At 44.3% G+C, this 22,659-nt stretch overlaps 1 protein-coding gene across 2 annotated transcripts in view; it reads left to right on the forward strand.

Moving 5' to 3' along the window:
• The window catches only part of AUH (AU RNA binding methylglutaconyl-CoA hydratase), a 295,495-nt gene that overhangs the window by 37,110 nt on the left and 235,726 nt on the right, over positions 1-22,659 (forward strand). The window contains exon 1 of one of the 2 annotated variants that reach the window (XM_044273313.1): positions 10,951-11,227. The exons of the other annotated variant lie outside the window; for it this stretch is intronic. Within the exon in view, the coding sequence (XP_044129248.1) occupies positions 11,011-11,227 (217 nt within the window). The 5' untranslated portion in view covers positions 10,951-11,010. Of the gene's footprint in view, positions 1-10,950; positions 11,228-22,659 lie in introns of those variants that run through there. 2 annotated transcript variants of the gene reach the window in all.

Here is a 22,659-nt window from a genome sequence, read left to right on the forward strand (position 1 = left end):
CCACTATGTCCTGATGCAGCTTTACTATCTAAAAATTAGGTATAAGCAATATGAAGGGGCACACTCAAAAGGGAACCACAGTGGTAGCAGAAAAATATGGACTTTATTAGTCTAAAAACATACCCCTAAAAAATGCATATAAAAACATACAAGTAGGCACACTTGTACCTATACAGTTATGGTAGGACTGTTTGCGTGTTAATTTCCCATTTAGGGAGGGGGGATCACGGTTTCGATAGTCGGCCAGACCGCAATGTCCCATCCCCGCTGGACAACACCCCCTCACAGAAACCCAAAGACTTCCATCTCGGCATTCAGGCCTCTAGGGATGATTGTGTCGTATTCAAAGATTCTACGGAATTCCTGCCTCGACATATGTGCAATATGGTTTCCTCCTCTCCACACTTTTTTTACCCTCTCAATGGCTGTGAATTTCAGACCAGTTGGATCACAATTGTGCTTGATTTTGAAATGTTTAGACAATGAATGGGTCTCTAGACCTTTCCTAATATTTGGCACATGTTCCGCTACTCTCTTTTTGAGTGTTCTTTTTGTCCTGCCTATATATTGTTTTTTTGCAGTCACACTAACAAGTATATCACATCTGTAGAGTCGCAAGTCAAGCATTCTTGTATCTCTACACTGAAAGAATTCACTGTAGACTCTACTTTTGTGGGGTTTTTCGGGAAATTTGTAATTCTACAGTTGGCACATCTGCCACATTTAAAAAATCCATTCACTGCTAACCAGTTGTCTTTTTTCTGGCTCTCTTTTCTCGCTTTGACAGTCGGGGCTATTTTCCCAGCTAAATTATTGGCCCGTGTGTACGTGATCTTGGGTGCTTCACTCAACAGAGGACCTATCACTTTATCATTCAATAGGAGTCCCCAATGCTTCCGAATACTTTTTTCCATCATCTTATATTGGGAATTAAAGGGAAGGATAATCCTCAATGTTTCATCTCGTGGTTGGGGATGACTAACCAAAAAGAAGTCTCCTCTTTCCATACCCCTTACCTTCTCCAATGATTTATCAATGACCTGGGCTGGGTAATCTCTTTCCAATAATTGTTGTTTCAAACCAGTGGCTTCCTCATCAAACTTGCCGTCATCCGTGCAATTACGCCTTAGTCTACGGAACTGGCTCGTTGGAACATTGAGCAGCCACCGTGGAAGATGGCAACTGGCAAACCTGATGAAGCTATTTTTGGCCACTGGCTTGAAAAACGTACTGCAATTAAATTTATTCCCCTTCACCTGTATCTCCAGGTCCAGAAACTCAACCTTTTCTTTACTAACATTTGGGCTGAAGATCAGATTCATATATGAGCATTATAAGAAATATGAAGAAAGTATAAGTCACATAAACATTTGTTTCACTGTGAAGCAAAGTGTGTTCGCCAGAATACTTGGACTTCCTTTAATATTCGGCACTAGTTGTGGTTCCTGCACGCATCAAATTTAGTGCAACACATACACTTGTGTCTACTTTGACTTTCTTTTTGGCACCAGTCGTGTTTCCTGCACGCCACTGAATCGAGTGCAACATATACATCAGGCACTGTGGTTGCGGCCACACTACTACCACGTCCATTATTAGCACCTATTGGGACATTGCCGGCACGCCGCTATATATGTCACTGGGAAATTAACACGCAAACAGTCCTACCATATCTGTATAGAATTGTATAGGTACAAGTGTGCCTACTTGTATGTTTTTATATGCATTTTTTAGGGGTATGTTTTTAGACTAATAAAGTCCATATTTTTCTGCTACCACTGTGGTTCCCTTTTGAGTGTGCCCCTTCATATTGCTTATACCTCATTTTGTTCTTTAAGGTCCTGAGGGTGGGACCTGAGGGTGAGCACCTTATCCATACCGTTAGAGGGTGAGCCGCTGTATCCTTGCAAGTATTTTTACTATCTAAAAATGCTCTTGTCAGAATTGTCCATTCAGGAATTACATAATGAAAGAACTCATCTATTACCTGAGGTAGACAGCATTGTTGTGCAGATCAAGCCAGGGTCAGTACGTCTAACTTCACTGTCCAAGCGGCAGACGAGTGCACCACATCTGAATAGGAGTACTGACGAATATAGCAGTTTTTCAGTCTGTCTACATTTCATAGGAAGACAGTACATTCCCTCCTCATGTTCTCTCACAAGATGTAATAACCTAGCTTGAACTTGTGTGTTTAAAAAAATGTCTATAACCCAAGGGACTTCAGCTAGCCCAGGTGATTCAGTAGGAAAACATGTGTGGAAAGCAGAAGTAGAGCTAGCATTACAGGATGATGAGGGTAGCTCAGTTCTCTCCATACTTCAAGATCTCATCTTTGATAGAGGAGAACAGATGTGAGCTGGTGTCAGATAACATTCTCAAGTGGTTTATTAGAATGTGAGCATTGCAGTTTATTCTTTTGTCACTTAAAATTTGCAAATGTGCTCTTTGTGGTCAGCTTAAGAAACGGAGATGAGCTAGATGGCACTGTCTGTGCAGTCACCCTACTCAGAAGGGGGTAGTTCTGATTTCTAGATATTGCTGGACTTTTACATCTTACATGGAAATAAGGGGAAGAAATACCAGTCCAGGGAAGAGCAACCTCTGGCACTGCAGCTGCTCTAAAACCACGACTTCTGTGGGAGTTACAAGAAAAGCCAAGCAGGTATGCATGCTGGGAGTTGTAGTTTCACAGCAGCTGGAGCAACAAAAGTTGCTGACCTACATACTGGACACTAACTTTAAAACAACCTTTGGGAAGGCTGGCTTTTCTTCCTCTATAGCAGCAGTCCCCAACCACCGGGCCGAGGACTAGTACTGGGCCGTGGACCATCTGGTACTGGTCCGCGGGGAGCGCTGTTGTTGAGTGGCGGGGAAGGGAACTATTGGTTCCTGTGCCCTGCTGTTTAGCCACATAGGCTGAAGGCTGCTAGGCTCGAGGCCTATGAGGCAGTGCTAAAGTGGCAGATGCGTCGGGTCAACTGCGGCATGACAACATCACGCCAGCAGAGACCCAGTGCAGACCACCTGTGCTGTAATGCAGGCAGCCAGGGCAGCAGCAGGATGGAAGAATGACAGCAGGAGTGGAGCAAGGCGAGTATTTTTATTTCATTATTTGGTTTATGGACACTTCTGGGGGCACTATTTGTAAAAAGGCACTACTGGGGGGCCAGTCTGTATTTAAAGACACCACTACTGGGGGAGGACTATATGTATAGAGAGCACTACAGGGTGGCAGTTTATATGTAAAGAGGGCACTACAGGGTGGCAGTTTATATGTAAAGAGGGCACTACAGGGTGGCAGTTTATATGTAAAGAGGGCACTACAGGGTGGCAGTTTATATGTAAAGAGGGCACTACTGGTGGGGCATTATATCTACTGGGGAATAAACGGGAATGTTTACCAAGTAGGGGCATAAAAGGTGGAATTAATACTAAAATAGGTGTGTTTAATTTTCCAGAAAAAAGTTGTGATTAAGAAACGTGATCTGTGCAAGACTGAGGAAAAAAAAAAAGGAAAGAATGACTCCAGCCAGAGGAGACATCACCTGTAGGTCCCTGAGTGGGGGCCTAAACGAGATTATGGTGTAGCGGTATTATTTGGCCTTTATAAAGTGTTATTGGCAATGTTGGCCATATTGTATTTTGTTATGTGTGTGACTAACCTCCGCTACATCACCTTCCCCGATGACCAACCCCGCCCACCCACAGGAAAAATGTCTTGCATAAAAAAACGGTCCCTGGTGCAAAAAAGGTTGGGGGCCACTGGTCTATAGCACAGAGGTGGGGGAAGACGTGTAGTGACTTCTAAATGTGACTGCAATTGTCTTACCACCTGCTCCATTCACTAGAACAGGGGTTCAGCAACCTCTGGCACTCCAGCTGTTGTGAAACTACAACTCCCAGCATGGTCCATTCACTTCTGTGGGAGTTTAGAGAACAGCTGAGCAAGTGTGCAGTGTTCTAGTTTCATGAACAGCTAGAGTGCCGAAGGTTGCAGACATGAAAGTAGGAGGAAGAATTGGTGTCTCATGACCATACAAAAATGTCAATGTCTAAATAGCTGAATTCCACCATGACATTTTGTCAGGCGTATTACTTTAATCCTTTAACTACCAAGGGCATATGCATCATACCAGGGGCAGATACACTAAGACTGGCGTTACAAACATCAGCCTTAGTATTAAAGAGGACCTGTCACCACTCCTGACATGCCTGTTTTAATAGTTTATTGTATTCCCCATGTAATAACAATTCTGGAGCATCTATTCTTATGTCTCTATGTTGTGCCATTCCTGTATTATTTCTACTAAAAGTTCTGAACGAATTGCTAGCAGTCTGCAGTAAGGGTACAGAGGGGTGTTACCTGCACAGTCTCACTCTATCCAGTCAGTGCTGCTATTGTCAGACTGTGCAGGGACACACACCCAGCTGGTCACCACCCCTCTGTACCCTTACTGCAGACTGCTAGCAATTTAGTAGAAATAATACAGGAATGGCCCAACATAGAGACATAATAATAGAGCAGTTGTGGCGAATCTTTTACAGACTGAGTGCCCAAACTGCAACCCAAAACCCATATATTTATTGCAAAAGCGCCAACACGGCAATTTACCCTGAATACTACAGTCCAGTATCAGGGCCGGCCTTAGGTGTTCAGGCACCCTGTGCGAGCTAACCTTGTGGCGCCCCCCCCCCCCCAAAAAAACAAAAACAAACACTGCTTGTTGCTGGCATCATGGCATAGGCTGGCTGACTATCCAACCAAGTAGTTACCAGCCCGCACACCCCAAAGGCCGGTGTAATGTTATACTTCCCTACTTCGTGAGATTTCCCTACCTTCGTCACTTCCGGTCGCACCGGACATGACGTGAGGAGGTGTGCAGCGCCGTGCAGGCGCACAACGACAGGTTAGGGAAATTTCACAGCAGAGTGCACATGCGCCGGGAGCCTCGCCGGCGGTTAGGGTAGGGAAAAACTATGGGCCAGTGTGCAGGCGCAGCGATCGAATGGATGTTCTCAGCTGGACACCGGCCGACACTGCGCATGCACCGGGAGCCTCAACAGCGGTTAGGGAAGGGAAAAATTACGTACGGGCCAGTGCTTTTTCCCTACCCTAACCGCTGGTGAGGCTCCCAGCGCATGCGCAGTGTCGGCCGGTGTCCAGCTGAGAACATCCATCCGATCACCGCACCTGTGCACTGGCCCATAGTGCGCCCCCCCCAATACCCCAGTATAATAAACATTGGTGGCGCAGTGGGCCCCCCCAATATAACAAACATTGGTGGCGCAGTGCGCCCCCCCAACACCCCAGTATGATAAACATTGGTGGCTCAGTGCGCCCCCCCCCCAACACCCCAGTATGATAAACATTGGTGGCGCAGTGCGCCCCCCCCCAACACCCCAGTATGATAAACATTGGTGGCGCAGTGCACCCCCCCCAACACCCCAGTATAATAAACATTGGTGGCGCAGTGCGCCCCCCCATATAATAAACATTGGTGGTGCAGTTGGCAGTGCCAATGAGGGTTAAAAAATAAAAAAATAATTAACTCACCTCCTCCAATTGATCGTTTCCTGTTCTTTCTTCAGGACCTGTGGTGACATCACTGTTCTCATCACATGATCCATAACATGATCCATCACCATGGTAATGGACCATGTGATGAGCTCAGTGACGTCACCACAGGTCCTGAAGAAAGAACAGGAGACCGGCAGCTACGCGATCAACTGGAGGAGGTGAGTTAATTTTTATTATTATTTTTTAACCCTCATTGGCACTTCCCACTGTGCCACCAACGTTTCTTATACTGGGGTGTTGGGGGGGAGGGGGCCGCACTGTGCCACCAACGTTTCTTATACTGGGGTGTTGGGGGGGGGGGGGGAGGGGGGCGCACTATGCCACCAATGTTTCTTATAAAGTTATACAAATACAGGAGGCGGGTATCTCCCCTCTCATCAGAGTGTACATGTGTCCTCTGTCATATTTAAGCCTCATGTACACGAAAGAGTGACGGCCATAGGGCCGCCGCACGCAGACCCATGAACTTGAGTGGGGTCCGCTATCCACACCGCAAAAAAGTAGTGCATGCACTACTTTTTTGCGGTGCAGAGGCACGGAAAGAAACCCCATTGCAGACCCATTTAAGTGAAGCAGGGTGCAACGGCTGTGTGCATGAAGCCTTAGGTGGTTAATCACGGTGCTTGATCTTGTTGTTTTGGACAATATTAATATTCAAGCATTGATGAACATTAATATTGTCCACAGAAGCTAGCGACTTGACTTACAGATAACGGGACAATTACCTTGCTCCCAATATGAAGACAAAAACCATGAACTAAGACGGACACAATCTGACTATTAGGGTCCATTCACACGTCCGTAGTGTATTGCGGATCCGCAATACACCCGGCCTCCCCCCCAATAGAACTGCCTATTCTTGTCTACAATTGTGGACAAGAATAGGACATGTTCTATATTTTGCGGAGCCACAGCACGGAAATGCGTATGCGGACAGCACACTGTGTGCTGTCCGCATATTTTATGGCCCCATAGAGAATGAATGGGTCTGCACCCGTTCCGCAAAATTGCGGAACGGATGCGGACCCATTTGCGGACGTGTGAATGGAGCCTTAGGGGTACATTGTTCCAGATGTGTGTGTGTATATATATATATTTTTTTATAATCTATATTATATTTACCTAACCAGTAGGAACCGTAAAAGTCTGGGCCCCACATATAGTTCCTCAGAGGTACCGAGACTGCTCTTTTTATATATATATATATATATATATATATATATATATAGATTATATATATATCTATATATATATAGATATATATATATATATACACACACACACACACACATACATACACACACGCACATACACACACGTATATTTGAAATATATTTAGTTTTCTATATTAAATACTATTTTATCTACAATCACCGGAGCTGGTCTTATGTTGGTTACAAGTGCACGTTATTAGCTAGAGGGTAGTAGCATGCTCGTGATTGTTGACATAGTGCATGGGTGTGTTGAGCATCGCTATCTTTGTTTATGGATTATAATTTTTTTTGGGGGTGGCATACTCCGTTCTGGTGGTTTTCTGAAGAGGTAGGCATAAATGACATGCATGAACACCACACATCTTGGAGTTTTATTTCCAGGATGTGTTGTGTAGCTTTAGTTTTGTTAGCTTTTTAGCTACACATGAATTTGTGTCCATTTTTTTCAGAATGTTATACTTTGATACAAAATTTCATGAGGCGTCCCTGATTGTAAAGTGTTGTGTGTCTACTTAAAGAGGACCTTTCACTTGTATAAACTATGTGAACTGAGTATGCTGCCATATAGAGCGGCGCCAGGGGATCTCACTGCACTTACTATTATCCCCGGGCGCCGCTCCGTTCTCCCGTTATAGGCTCCGGTACCTTTGCTCCTTAGGTTATAGTAGGCGGGTCTTCCCTTGTCCTCCCAGAAAAAAACCTCCCAGGCTGTGAGCTGTGCGCTGCGATTGGCCAGCGCTGCAGCCTAGGAGAAGGAGATGCCCACAGGACAAGGGCAGACACTGCCTACTATAACTTACAGAGCAAAGGTACCGGAGCCTATAACGGGAGAGCGTTCGGCTATTTGCAGCGGCTCCATAGAAATGAATGGAGGACGGCTGCGCATGCGCCCTCCTCAAGTTTCTCCGCTCCGTCCTTCTTTGTTGGTGCAGGTCCCAGAGGTAGGACTTGCACCTATCAGACAATGGGGGCATATCCTAGCGATATGCCCCTATTGTCTAAGATGGGATAACAGACCCTTTACATGGGTCTGTGGTATTCCTTGTTTTACTTTACAGTTCAGGTTTCATTAGTGTGAACATTGTCCTGGCTGTGAAACATGGGGCAAGTTCACAGCAGATTTTTCACAGTAACATTTTCTTCTGGAATACACAGAGTAAATGCTGCAGATTTCATCCACTGCAAAGCAGATACAGAATGAGTGCACCCTGCAGAGTGAAACAAGTACACAGGTGCACAGTCATAGGTAAAGGGAAAGTCAAGCATAGCATCAAAGATACAATATAGGATCTATATATATATATATATATATATATATATATACACTAACATCCCATCTAATCTACAATCAGAGTCCATCCACCAACAAGGTGACCTCAATACGGATGGGAACCTAACACTAAATCTCTATGGTAGGGCAGGGGCGGACTAGGAACTTGAAATGGCCCTGGAAAAAAATACTAAAAGTGGCCCTTTTTGTAGTGGGGTCCAAACTGATGGAAGGCAGGGCCAGCAGTAGCATATTGTGGCACATTATACCACCCCAAGAGAGCCAAATACCACAGTCCATCACAAAATACATTCCCTAAAAACTTCCACTGGTCGGCCATGAAGAGGGCTCAGGCAGCCCCGAGCATCAGCCCACCGGGAAATTTCCCTATAAGTTCTATGGCCAATTCACCCCTGTTCATGGGCATCTAACTTAGAGGAGAGAGGAACCCATAGAAATACTAGGGTTTATTTATTAAAGAGGTTGTCCAAGGTATTTTTTATTGATGACCTATCCTCAGGATTAGGCATGAGTGAATTTCATATTTAGAAGTTTGTGTGCAGGTTCGTGTTGTGTTATTTACTGAATTGCGTCATGGATTCAGTTACCACGGACCATAACGCAATTCCATGATGGAATACATAATGGAATGCCTTTAGAGACATTCCGTCATAATAGAAGTCTATGGATCCGTCCGGTTTACACTACGCAGGAGAGGACTCCAGCATAACAAAAACGGGACGGATCCGTTTTGAAATTTGCTCATCTCTACTCAGGATAGGTCATCAATATCAAATCGGCAGGGGTCTGACACCCGGCACTCCCGCCAATCAGCTGTTTGAAGACAGCGCTGCCTCCTCTTCATTGTTTATCTGCTCGCCATTACAGCCGCAGCAGTGTAATTACATCTAAGCCGTCAAGTTCATTTCAATGAAATGGCTCATTCCTATAGTATACTACAGAGCCGTCCCATTGAAGTCAACAGACGAGAAAGCGACGCTGGCACAGCGTGCTTCTGCTACTGCGGACCATAAGTTATGGTCCGTGGTAGTGGAATCCATAACGGAATTCTAAGATAATTGAAATGACAAAATTACGTGGTCTCAAAAGGCAGGAAATGCTCAACCCCAAATGCAGTTCTGCATTTATACTCGGGGGAGCAGAAACTGCGCTTGTGGTCTGTTGCTAAGGGCAATCCCCAGCAAAAAATGCATACAATGGAGGATGCCCACAGCAGACCACAAGTGGCACAGAGACATCCTACACCAGATGGTAAAACATGTGGATGTAGAATAATATATAGAATAAATAGTTATAAGATTAGGTGCACTACTGTGGTGGATGCAAACAGTAACATCTGACTAAGGCCTCATGCACACAGCCGTTGTTTTGGTCCGCATCCGAGCCGCAGTTTTGGCGGCTCGGGTGTGGACCCATTCACTTCAATGGGGCTACAAAAGATGCGGACAGAACTCTGTGTGCTGTCCGCATCCATTGCTCCGTTCCGTGGCCCACAAAAAAATATAACATGTCCTATTCTTGTCCACATTTCGGCAGTTATATTAATGGCTGTCCGTGTTTTGTGGATCCGCAATTTGCGGACCGCAAAACACACAACAGTCGCGGGCATGAGGCCAATCCCTCACACTGATGTTAAAAATGAGACATTAGGCAGTATATCCTTATATCAAGTGGCACAGGACCTAACGCTAAACCTACCTGTACCGTATGGGTAGTACCAGGAGCCAGTGGGCAAATTACAGTAGCGTCAGGTCCAACTCACAGCCCAGCTCCCGCCAGTGTGACTAACCACACATACAATGGGAGGAGGCTTAGAGTCCCACCCATGGGCAGTTGGTGCACCTGTGAGGCCTGCAACATATCAGCCAGCCATGGATGGGACTCTAAGCCTCCTCGCATTGTATGTGTGGTTAGTCACACTGGCGGGAGCTGGGCTGTGAGTCGGAGCCTTACACTGATGTCATTTGCCCACTGGCTCCTGGTACTACCCATACGGTCACCGTAGTGCACCTAATCTTATAACTAACCAGACTCAATCAGCACCTTGATATGCCACTCCTGTGAGGTGGGATGGATCATATCGGCAAAGGAGAAGTGCTCACTAACACAGATTTGTGAACAATATTGGAGAGTAATGGGTCTCTTGTGTATGTAGAAAATGTTTCAGATCTGTGAGTTCAACTCATGCAAAATGGGAGCAAAACTGAAAGTGTTGCGTTTATATTTTCGTCAGTGTAAATACAGGCGTCTACTTCACGGAACAAGCAGCCGTCTGTAACACCGTGCAGTGTAAACCCACCTTTACTTTATCATTTATTGGGTTTTTTTATGTCCTTAAAAGTTATATTTTATCAAAAGAGGGTAGGTTCTGGTACAGTGATAGTTCGAGTGGAACCAATTATATTTTGTGTATGTACTGGAAAAGGTAATTTTCAAATACAAGATGTAAAAGCATCTTTTACTTGGGCGCTGCTCAAACCTGTCAGCAGGAGCCTCATTTACGGATTGCGTAGCTTTTGACAGAATGCAGAGCTATTATTCGGGTACTGTGACTGAAACCAGATGTGAACAGCGCCTTACATGTAACATCCTGCACTACATAAAACAGGGGGGAAGGCACAAAATGAAGGGGCTTTGGGCACTCCATATGTCTCCTCTCCATCACCACATGGCAGAGCTTTGTAAAACCTCTGAACATAAAGGAGGCAGTGGAGGTAGGACTCCATAGTGCAGCTTCCCATACTGTTCTCTGGAGCTGCAGAAACTCTCGCACCTGTGCTTCACATCTTCAAACCCGCTCCGGCTTTTTTTTTTTTTTTTTTTAAATCAACTTTATGAACAAGTCTCTGGGAACACACCGACAGCGGCAGTGTCTGTGGAGACGGCGGACAAGCCGCGGCGGCGTTCCCGTGACGTCACTCAGCATGGCGGCTCTGGCTGGCTTGAGGGTCCTAGCTGGCGGCGGTGGGGTGACACGAGCTGCACACGCCGCCTGGTGGCAGCTCCCCCGCTCTCTGGATCGCAGGGGAAAGGGGCAGCTGCTGATGCGCGTGACCTGCGCCGCTGGGGGGCGCCAGTTCAGCTCAGAGGTGAAAAGCGAGGACGAACTGAGGGTCAGGTACCTGGAAGGAGAGGAGCAAGGTAACGGCATGACGTCACAGCCTGCGTCACTGCTCACCTGCTGTATTAGCTGCAGGCTGCTCCCTCTCTGGAGTTCTCATGTGTGGGGGCCGCAGGATAAATAATGAGTTCATGTTCCCATGGCCACACTGATGCGGTTATACTGCAGTATGGCAGGATGTGGCTTCTGCATTGTACTCCAGTAGAATTGGGCCAGGACTGCCTCACAATGATAGTGCCCCTGTCAGCCCATTCAGAAGCCCCGTCATCTTCCCTGATAGTATTCTTTCCTCCATTATTCCTCCTGGAAACGTATATTGACAGCAGGGTACTGTCAGTTGAGGTCACTGTACACGCTGATGCTGTCTAGTCAGTGGTGACCGTGCCTGACACACGTGGGGTTGCCACTGGCCAAAATTGTATTAACCCCTTAGTGACCAGCCTGTTTTGGGCCTTACTGACCAAGCGTTTTCCTTCCTTTTTTCAGCGTCGCGTTACAAGAGCTTTAACTTTTCCATTTTTCCGTCTATATAGCTTTGAGGGCTTGTTTTTTGCGGGACAAGTTGTTTTTAATGGTGCCATTTTGGGGTACACATAACTTACTGATTACCTTTTTTTTTTTACTCTTTCTGGGAGGGAGATGGGGAAAAACAGCAATTCTGCCACTGCGTTTTAGCATTATAAATTTTACGGCCTTCATTTTTCGGTATAAATAACATAATATCTTTATTCTCTGGGTCAGTACGATTACAGTGATGCCAAATACATATATTTTATTTTTTTAGCTTTTACTACTTTTTTTTTTTTTTGTATACATTGCTGCCTTTTCTTTTTCTTCCTATGGAGTTGCGGGATGACTTGTATTTTTCATTGGTATTATTTTGCAGTAAATGGTGCTTTTTGATCACCCGTTATTACATTTTTTCGGTAGCAATTCTGTCTTTTAAAAAATGTTTTTGTTTTTTTTACAGCGTTCACAGTAGGGGATTATTTATATAGTCCAGGTCATTACAGATGCGGCAATACCAAATATACGGGGGATATATATATATATATTTTTTGCAATTTCTTTCATTGAAAAGCGTATTAATTTAATGTGTTTTTTTTTTTCTTTCTTTTTTTTTTACCACTTAATAGTCCCACAAGGGGACTATAACAGACCGTATTTTGATTGCTTTTAAAATGCAATGCATTATCCCTATACAAAAATACAGATGACGTCCATGTGCATTCCGTTTTTTGCGGAACGGAACAGCTGACTCCTGATAGAACAGTACTATCTTTATCCGTTATGTGAACAATAATTGGACATGTTCTATCTTTGAACAGAAATACGGAAACGGAAGGCATACGGAGTACCCTCTGTTTTTTTTTGCGGATCCATTGAAATGAATGGTTTCGTATACAGTCCATATATGGAACGCAAAAAACGGAACGTAAATGGAAAAAAAATCATTCGTGTGCAAGAGGCCTAACATTGACCAGCAGGCTGCTCCAGAGAGGCTCAGCCTGCTGGAAATTACTAGAGCCAGGACAGGGCTCCTGCTGGTCCGGGCTGTTAGAGCCAGGCCCCCGCTGCATGGGAGACCCGTGCAGCACTTAGGCCCCTTTCACACGGGCGAGTATTCCGCGCGGATGCGATGCGTGACTTGAACGCAGTGCACCCGCACTGAATCCCGACCCATTCATTTCTATGGGGCTGTTCACATGAGCGGTGAATTTCACACGTCACTTATGCGTTTCATGAAAATCGCAGCATGCTCTATTTTGTGCGTTTTTCATGTAACACAGGCCCCATAGAAATGTATGGGGTTGCGTGAAAATCGCAAGCAAGTGCGGATGCGGTGCGATTTTTCACAGCCCGGTTGCTAGGAGACGATCGGGATGGAGACCCGATCATTATTATTTTCCCTTATAACATGGTTATCTGAAGACAGAATGCATAGTACAATAGCGCTGGAGGGGTTAAAAAAAATAATTTAACTCACCTTAGTCCACTTGATTGCGAAACCTGGCTTCTCTTCTGTCTGTCTTCTGTGCTGTGTGGAGGAACAGGACCTGTGGTGACGTCACTCCAGTCATCACATGATCCATCACCATGGTAAAAGATCATGTGATGATCGGAGTGACGTCACCACAGGTCCTGTTCCTCCACACAGCACAGAAGACAGATAGAAGAGATGCCGGGCTGCGCAAGCAAGTGGATTAAGGTGAGTTACATTTATTTAAATTTTTTAACCCCTCCAGCGCTATTTGAATATGCATTCTGTATTCAGAATGCTATTATTTTCTCTTATAACCATGTTATAAGGGAAAAAAATACAATCTACAGAACACCGATCCCAAGCCCGAACTTCTGTGAAGAAGTTCGGGTTTGGGTACCAAACATGCACGATTTTTCTCACGCGAGTGCAAAACGCATTACAATGTTTTGCACTCGCGCGGAAAAAACGTGCGTGTTCCCGCAACGCACCCGCACATTTTCCCGCAGCTCCCGTGTGAAAGAGGCCTTAGACTGGACCGCTATAAAAAAAGTGGCGGCCCAGCCTAAGGCCCCTTAGTGACCGCCGTAAAAACACATATCGTGGTCACTAAGGGGTTAATAAAAACTTGCACGTGAATTTCCCTGTTGCTCCAAACAGCTGATCAGCAGGGGTGCCGTGAGTTTGGACCCCACTGAACAGATATCTTGAGGATAGGCCATCCATGTTTAACCATACCTCCCAACTTTTGAAAAGAAGGAAGAGGGACATCATGTGTAGCACATTTTTTCCACACTAGACCACTCCTCTAACTCTGCCCAAAACATAACTAAACACCTAATCCCACCCAGTCCTCTAAATGCCCCAACATAGTAATTATTCCCTCTTATGCCACCACACAGTATTTATGCCCACATTGTGCCCCTTCACAGGTTATGTACATATATGTGCCCCCTCACAGTAGTTATGACAGATAAGTAGTTATGCCCAGCTTGTGCTCCATTCACAGGATTATGCCCAGAATTGTGCTCCATTCACAGGATTATGCCCAGAATTGTGCTCCATTCACAGTATTATGCCCAGCTGTGCCCCCTCACTGTAATATGCCCAGCTGTGCCTTCTGACAGTACTATACCCAGTAAAGTGCCCCCTTAACAGGCAGTAAAAATAAAATAAAAAATAAACTCCCCATACTCACCTGGTTCCCCAGCAGCAGCAGGATGATACATGGAGCTCCCTGCCTAGACCTGCAGTGTGGAGCTCAGACAGAGGGAGGAACGATGGAGCAGGGAGCCGATGGACACAGAGACAGCTGCCAGAGAGCAGGAAATACCTCCACCGTACCGGGACTGTCCCATCGGATCCGGGACGGTTGAGAGGTATGGTTTAATTCCTGGAAAACCCTTTTAATACAGCACCATAGGGCCTTACTGTACCTCCGTATGTGCCTTAGAGTTTTCTATCCAGTACTGTATTATTCTGACTGGAAAGCAGTGTGGCACCTCCATGGACATCGTACCTCCATAGTCCCCCAGTTTCTTTCTGAGGTTTTCCTGTCGGACCCTGTATGACCCCATCAGAGGTTGACTTATCTCTACAGCATGGTGTGGTATGGAGCACCATATGTCGGGTGCATGAGGCATCGCTGCAGTACAGCATTTGCAGGGCTCCAGCCTTTGTTCTGCTGATTGGTGCGGGACTACAGCGAGTAACACACACGCCCTAACCAGAATTTACAGATGGAATTTATTTGCAAAACTAACTTAGTAAAAACTGCACATTAAACATCCTGTATTAGGCCTCATGCACACGACCGTTGTTTCATTCCGTGTCCATTGTTCAGTTTTTCGTGATTTTCTACGGACCCATTGATTTTCAATGGGTCCGTTGAAAACTCGGCTAATGCACCGTTTATCATCCGCGTCCGTGATCCGTGGTTCCAGTCCGTCCAAAGAATATAACCTGTCTTATTTTTTTCACAGAAAACAGTTCGCGGACCCATTCAAGTCAATGGGTCCGTGAAAAAACGCGGAGGCACACAAGATTTTCATCCATGTCCTTTTTTTTCCTATCATTTGCATGACAAACTTGACTTAGACTTTTTTTTTTACTTTCCTTCATGTCTGGTGATCCTCCAAAAATAAAGGAAGACACACGGAAACAAAAACGGATCATGGAACTAATTAACCCCATTTTGCAGAACGGAACACAACAACGGTCGTGTGCATGAGGCCTTAAAGAGGTTACGTGTGATTTTGATATTGATGGCCTGTTGTCGTCTGGATAGGTCATCAATATCAGATCGGTGGGGGTCCAACTCCTGACACCCCCACCAATCAGCCGTGTGCAGAGGCCGTGCTGTTTGCATCCATAGTTCCGTTCAGCTGCCCAGCAAAAAGATAGAACATTCAATCACGGATAAGAATAGGCATTTCTATCATAGGGCCGGCCATGTGAGGTCCGCAAAACACTTACGGTCGTATGACTGCACCCTAGGGATGTATCTGACAATTGCTTGCTGACTGTTTCCGTTTACAAAGAGTAGAATAGTACAACCTTAATTCCCAAAAAGTTTGGACACTGTGTAAAATGATAATGGATCAAAGGACACATATCAAGTGTTGAAAGTGAGACATTTTAACATTTCATCCCAAAAATTACTCATTTAGGCTGAGTTCACACGGGCGAGATTTCCGCGCGGGTGCAATGCAGTAGGTGAACGCATTGCACCTGCACTGAATCCTGACCCATTCATTTCAATGGGGCTGTGCACATGAGCATTTTTTTTCACGCATCACTTCTGCAATGCTTTAAAATCGCAGCATGTTCTATATTCTGCGTTTTTAACGCAGCCCTGGCTCCATAGAAGTGAATGGGGCTGCGTTAATAACGCATTGCATCTGCAAGCAAGTGCGGATGCAATGCGTTTTTCACTGATGGTTGCTAGGAGATGTTGTTTGTAAACCTTCAGTTTTTTATCACGCGCGTGAAAAACGCATCAAAACGCATTGCACCCGCGCGGAAAAAACTGAACAACTAAACGCAACCGCAGACAAAACTGACTGAACTTGCTTGCAAAATGGTGCGAGTTTAACTGAACGCACCCTGAACGCATCCGGACCAAATCTGTCACGCTCGTGTGAACTCAGCCTTAGAACTCGACGGCAACAAACCATCCCAAAAATGTTGGAACTGGGGCAATAAAAGGCTGGAAAAGTAAATGGTACTAATAAGAAACAAATGGTGGAGCAAATTGCTACTAAGTCCCATGACTAGGTATAAAAAGAGCGTGTTAGAGAGGCAGAGTCTCTAACACGAAGCAATGTTGGGCAGAGGTTCGCCAATCTGTGAAAAACTGCATCTACAAATTGTGGAACAATTTCAGAAAAAATATTCCTCAACGTAAAATTGTGAAGACTTTGAATATCCCACCGTCTATAGTACGTAATAGCAAAAAGATTCTGAGAATCTGGAGTAATGTGCGCAAGGAAGAAGACCGACGATCAATATTGGATGCTCGTGATCTACGGGCCCTCAGGGGACACTGTGTATTAAAACCATGCATGATTGTGTACTGGATATCACTGCATGTGCTGAGGATGACCTCCAGAAATCATTGTTCACTGTACAATGCAAACATGCTAATTAAAGCTGTATCCTGCAAAACAGAAGCCATATCGTATGTCAGCACAATCCAGAAATGTCCCCATCTTCTGTGGGCCAAACCTCATTTAAAATGGACTGAGGCAAAATAGAAAACTGTTCTGTGGTCAGATGAATCAACATTTGATCTTTTTGGAAACTGTGGACTCAAGAGGAGAGGGACCATCCAGCTTGTTATCAGCACAGTTAAACCTGCATCTCTGATGGTATGAGATTGTATTATTGTCTATGGTGTGGGCAGCTTACACATCAGGAGAGGTGCTGAGCAGTAGACAGAGGTCTTAGAACAACATAGGCTCCCATCCAGATAGGTCTTTCAGGAAAGGCCTTGCATGTTTCAGCAAGACGATGTAAACCGCATACTGCATCCATCGCAACAGCATGCTTACAGACGAAGAGTCTGGGTGCTCAACTGGTCCTTCTGCAGTCCAGACCTTTCACCAGTAGAAATCATCCGGCAAAGAAGACCCAGGTCTGTTGAGCAGGTAGAATCCTACATCAGACGAGAATGAGACGACATTCTTCTCCCAATACTCCAGCTATTGGTCTCCTCACTTCCCAGACATTTACAGGCTGTAACACAATGGTAGACATGGTCCTGTACCAACTTTTTTGAGATGCATTGCTGTCATCAAGTTCTAAATGGTAAAATGTCTCTTTGAACATCAGATATATGTTCTATGATCAGGTGTGAATAAGATCTGCGTCTATGAGATTTGCAAACCATTGCATTTTGCTTTATTTACATTTTATACAGTGTCCCAATTGTGGTTGTAAAAGCAGCCCTCCGCTATTGAGAGAGGCTTGGTAAGAGCAGGAAGCAAGTGTGCTGTAAGGCTATGTTCACACTGCCGAGGATTTACACAGGCCGAGGATCGGGACAGCTATTGGGAACGAATGTTTGTATGAACTTGCTCCCGATAATTGACCTGTGTAAATGTGCTGCCAATGAACAAACAAAACGCTCCCTTGTCAGGTGATCACGTCATTCATGTTGGCAGCGCATAACCCTGTATAAAAATTGAGTCGAAGGGCAAATGATTAATTCCGATCATTCATTCCCCTTTCACTTTGCATCGGCCCATGTAAAAGACATTTTAAAAGATTGCTGACTGAATTGTATTTTGTTAATCGGCATGTGTTACTGGCCCGACAGCTCTGTCTGAAAAGCGTTCATAGGCTTGGAGCAGCTTCTGTCGTTACCATACAGAAAAGCTGTCTAATAACAACTTATGAACACTCTGAACTTGAGGCGTCCAAATATTTGCTTCCCACAGTTGGACAAACCTTACTAAAAATCCTGTAAAACAAGTCATTTGATATTGGCTCTCCAGGCATATATTCGACTGGGTTCACATTAGCACTTTTATTTCTGTTCTACTTCATTATAGGAACAGAATGAAATAACAAGCGCTGACGGAAACAATCAGGCTCTACTGACTTTATTGTTAGTTGTCAGGTTTCTTTTAGGAGTAAATAGCGCAGCATGCAATGCCTTATCGTCCTGTATTTTTTATTTTTTTTTTTTTTTTTTATTTTTTTTTTTTTTACAGAATCTGCCACAGAGACCCTAAGGCCCCTTTCACACGGGCGAGATTTCCGCACGGGTGCAATGCGTGAGGTGAACGCATTGCACCCGCACTGAATCCGGACCCATTAATTTCTATGGGGCTGTGCACATGAGCGGTGATTTTTCACGCATCACTTGTGCGTTGCGTGAAGTTCGCAGCATGCTCTATATTGTGCGTTTTTCACGCAACGCAGGCCCCATAGAAGTGAATGGGGCTGCGTGAAAATCGCAAGCACGTGCGGATGCGGTGCGATTTTTCACGCACGGTTGCTAGGAGACGACCGTGATGGGACCCGATCATTATTCTTTTCCCTTATAACATGGTTATAAGGGAAAATAATAGCATTCTTAATACAGAATGCATAGTACAATAGGGTTGAAGGGGTTAAAAAAATAAAAAATAATTGAACTTACCTTAATCCACTTGTTTGCGCAGCCCGGCTTCTCTTCCGTCTTCATCTTTGCTGTGCACAGGAAAAGGACCTGTGCTGACGTCACTGCGCTCATCACGTGGTCCGTCACATGATCTATCACTATAGAAGAGAAGCCGGGCTGCGCGAACAAGTGGATTAAGGTGAGTTCAATTATTATTATTTTTTTAACCCCTCCACCCCTATGCATTCTGTATTAAGAATGCTATTATTTTCGCTTATAACCATGCTATAAGGGAAAATAATAACATCTACACAACACCTAACCCAAACCCGAACTTCTGTGAAGAAGTTCGGGTCTGGGTACTAAACATGCCGATTTTTCTCACGCGCGTGCAAAACGCATTACAATGTTTTGCACTCGCGCAGAAAAATCACGCATTTTCGTGCAACGCACCCGCATTTTATCCGGCCCTAAAACATGACGCCCGTGTGAAAGAGGCCTAATAGAGCCTTCGACATGGACGTGAGCAAAGCCTTATTATGCTAATAATCTACAATATATTAGAAATAAATTAGAAAATAATAAAATACTAAATTGGCTATTGTCAAAACTGCACAATTTGAGGACATTATATCTATATATGAGTACTGAGATGTAAAAGATTATTTAAAACTACAATCATAAAAATAAGGACTCGCGCACACACAACCATATTTTTCTTCCATCTGCATTTTTTGTAGACACTACACTGACCCATTCATTTCTAAGGGGCCATGCACACCTGCAGGTTTTTTGCCCATCCCTGTGACCATTCCTCAGACTAGAGCAGGTCCTGTCCATACTGCAGACGAGAATTGTCATTTCTGTTGGAAGAAGTGAGAAAATATGGAATGCACATGGAAGGTATAAGTAGTTTATGGACTGAAACAGTACATACAGTGGATATAAAAAGTCTACACACCCCTGTGTTAAAATGTCAGGTTTCTGTGATGTAAAAAAATGAGACAAAGATAAATCATTTCAGAACTTTTTCCACCTTTAATGTGACCTATAAACTGTACCACTCAATTGAAAAACAAACTGAATATAAAAATAAAATAATATGGTTGCATAAGTGTGCACACTTTGTTGAAGCACCTTTTGATTTTATTACAGCACTCAGTCTTTTTGGGTATGAGTCTATCAGAATGGCACATTTTGACTTGGCAAGATTTGCCCACTCTTCTTTGCAAAAACACTCCAAATCTGTCAGATTGCGAGGGCATCTCTTGTGCACAGCCCTCTTCAGATCACCCCATAGATTTTCAATCGGATTCAGGTCTGGGCTCTGGCTGGCCCATTCCAAAACTTTAATCTTCTTTTGGTGAAGCCATTCCTTTGTTGATTTGGATGTATGCTTTGGGTCTTTGTCATGTTGAAAGATGAAGTTCCTCTTCATGTTCAGCTTTCCAGCAGAAGCCTGAAGGTTTGGTGCCAATATTGACTGGTATTTGGAACTGTTCATAATTCCCTCAAGCTTAACTAAGGCCCCAGTTCCAGCTAAAGAAAACAGCCCCTTGGCATGATGCTGCCACAACCATGCTTCACTGTGGGTATGGTGCTCTTTTGGTGATGTGCAGTGTTGTTTTTGTGCCAAACATATCTTTTGAAATTATGGCCAAAAAGTTCAACCTTGGTTTCATCAGACCATAACACCTTTTCCCACATGCTTTTGGGAGACTTCAGATGTGTTTTTGCAAAATGTAGCCTGGCTTGGATGTTTTTCGTCGTAAGAAAAGGCTTTCGTCTTGCCACTCTACCTCATAGACCAGACATATGAAGCATGCAGGAGATTGTTGTCACATGTACCACACAGCCAGTACTTGCCAGATATTCCTGCAGCTCCTTTAATATTGATGTAGGCCTCTTGGTAGCCTCCCAGACCTGTTTTCTTCTTGTCTTTTCATCAATTTTGGAGGGATGTCCAGTTCTTGGTAATGTCACTGTTGTGCCATATTTTCTCCACTTGATGATGACTGTCTTCCCTGTGTTCCATGGTATATCTAATGCCTTGTAAATTCTTTTGTAACCTTCTCCTGACTGATACCTTTTAACAATGAGATCCCTCTAGTGCTTTGGAAGCTCTCTGTGGACCATGGCTTTTGCTGTGGGATGCGACTAAGAAAATTTCAGGAAAGACCAACTAGAGCAGTGTTTCCCAACCAGTGTGCCTCCAGCTGTTGCAAAACTACAACTCCCAGCATGCCTGCACAGCCTTTGGCTGTGTGGGCATGCTGGGAGTTGTAGTTTTACAACAGCTGGAGGCACACTGGTTGGGAAACACTGAACTAGAGCAGCTGAACTTTATTTGGGGTTAATCAGAGGCACTTTAAATGATGGCAGGTGTATGCTGACTCCTATTTAACATGATTTAGAATGTGATTGCTTAATTCTGATCACAGCTACATCCCCAGTTATAAGAGGGTGTGTACACTTATGCAACCACATTATTATTATTATTTTTTTTTTTGGGGGGGGGGTTTCTTCCCTCCACCTAAAAGATTTCAGGTTGTTTTTCAATTGAGTTGTACAGTTTATAGGTCACATTAAAAGTGGAAAAAGTTCTTAAAGGGAACCTGTCACCGGTATTTTGGGTAAAGAGCTGAGGACATGGGTTGCTAGATGGCCGCTAGCACATCCGCAATACCCAGTCCCCATAGCTCTGTGTGCTTTTATTGTGGAAAAAAGACGATTTGATACATATGCAAATTACCCTGAGATGAGTCCTGTCCCTGACTCATCTCATGTACAGGACTCAACTCAGGTTAATTTGCATATGTATCAAATTCTTTTTTTTTCCCACAATAAAAGCACACAGAGCTATGGGGACTGGGTATTGCGGATGTGCTAGCGGCCATCTAGCAACCCATGTCATAAGCTCTATACCCAAAATCCCGGTGACAGGTTCCCTTTAAATGATTAATCTTTGTCTTGTTTTTTTGCATCACAGAAACCTGACATTTTAACAGGGGTGTGTAGACTTTTTATATCCACTGTATATCCAAGTCCAGGGATGTATACGCAAACCTTTAACATATATGATGCAGAATTAACTGTTATTACTTGTGTGTGTTACTGTATTTTTTGTGTTATAAGATGCACCTGATTATAAGACACACCTAGGTTATACAGGAGGAAAATTAGAACTTTTTTTTATTTTTTTTCATCTGACCTCAGTTCAGACCACCAATCTTGAGCAGACCTCAGTTTAAATCCCCTAATCATATCACACCCTGAATGTTTATCAGACCCACCAATCTTTATTAGACCTCAGACCCCCAATCTGTATAAGACTCTTTCCAATCAGACCCCTACTCTGTATCAGATCTCAGATCAGACCCCCCAATCTTTGTTAGATCTCAGACTTCCAATCTGTCAGACCCTCCCCAATCCTAACCAAACCTCAGATCAGACATAAAATGTGTAAATGAACGTACCTGCTCTGCTCTGGATGGCGCGCTCTTCCTGCACCCACCAGTCTCTGGCCGTCTGCTGGTCCTATGCTTTACTGTGACCTGACCCAGAGAGCCAAATTTTATCATGATATTAATACAGCAAGTGAATGACGCAAAATTTAAAATGTAAAAATCCAGTGGCGGAAGTGCTGTTTTATTATACATTCCCCCAGAAAGAGTGGATAAAAGTTTAGTGAGTTATATGTACTCCAGAATTGTGCCATTAAAAACTTGTCTCACAAAAAACAAGCCCTCATGTGGCTACACTGATGGAAAAAATAAAGTTATAGCTCTTGGAATGCAACGATTAATGAAGTGAAAAAAAGAAGTGTAAAGTGGGAAATGACACGTGGCAGTGGTTGTGACATT

Source organism: Bufo gargarizans, chromosome 1 (genome assembly GCF_014858855.1).
Source record: "Bufo gargarizans isolate SCDJY-AF-19 chromosome 1, ASM1485885v1, whole genome shotgun sequence".
NCBI classification, from domain to species: Eukaryota; Metazoa; Chordata; class Amphibia; order Anura; family Bufonidae; genus Bufo; species Bufo gargarizans.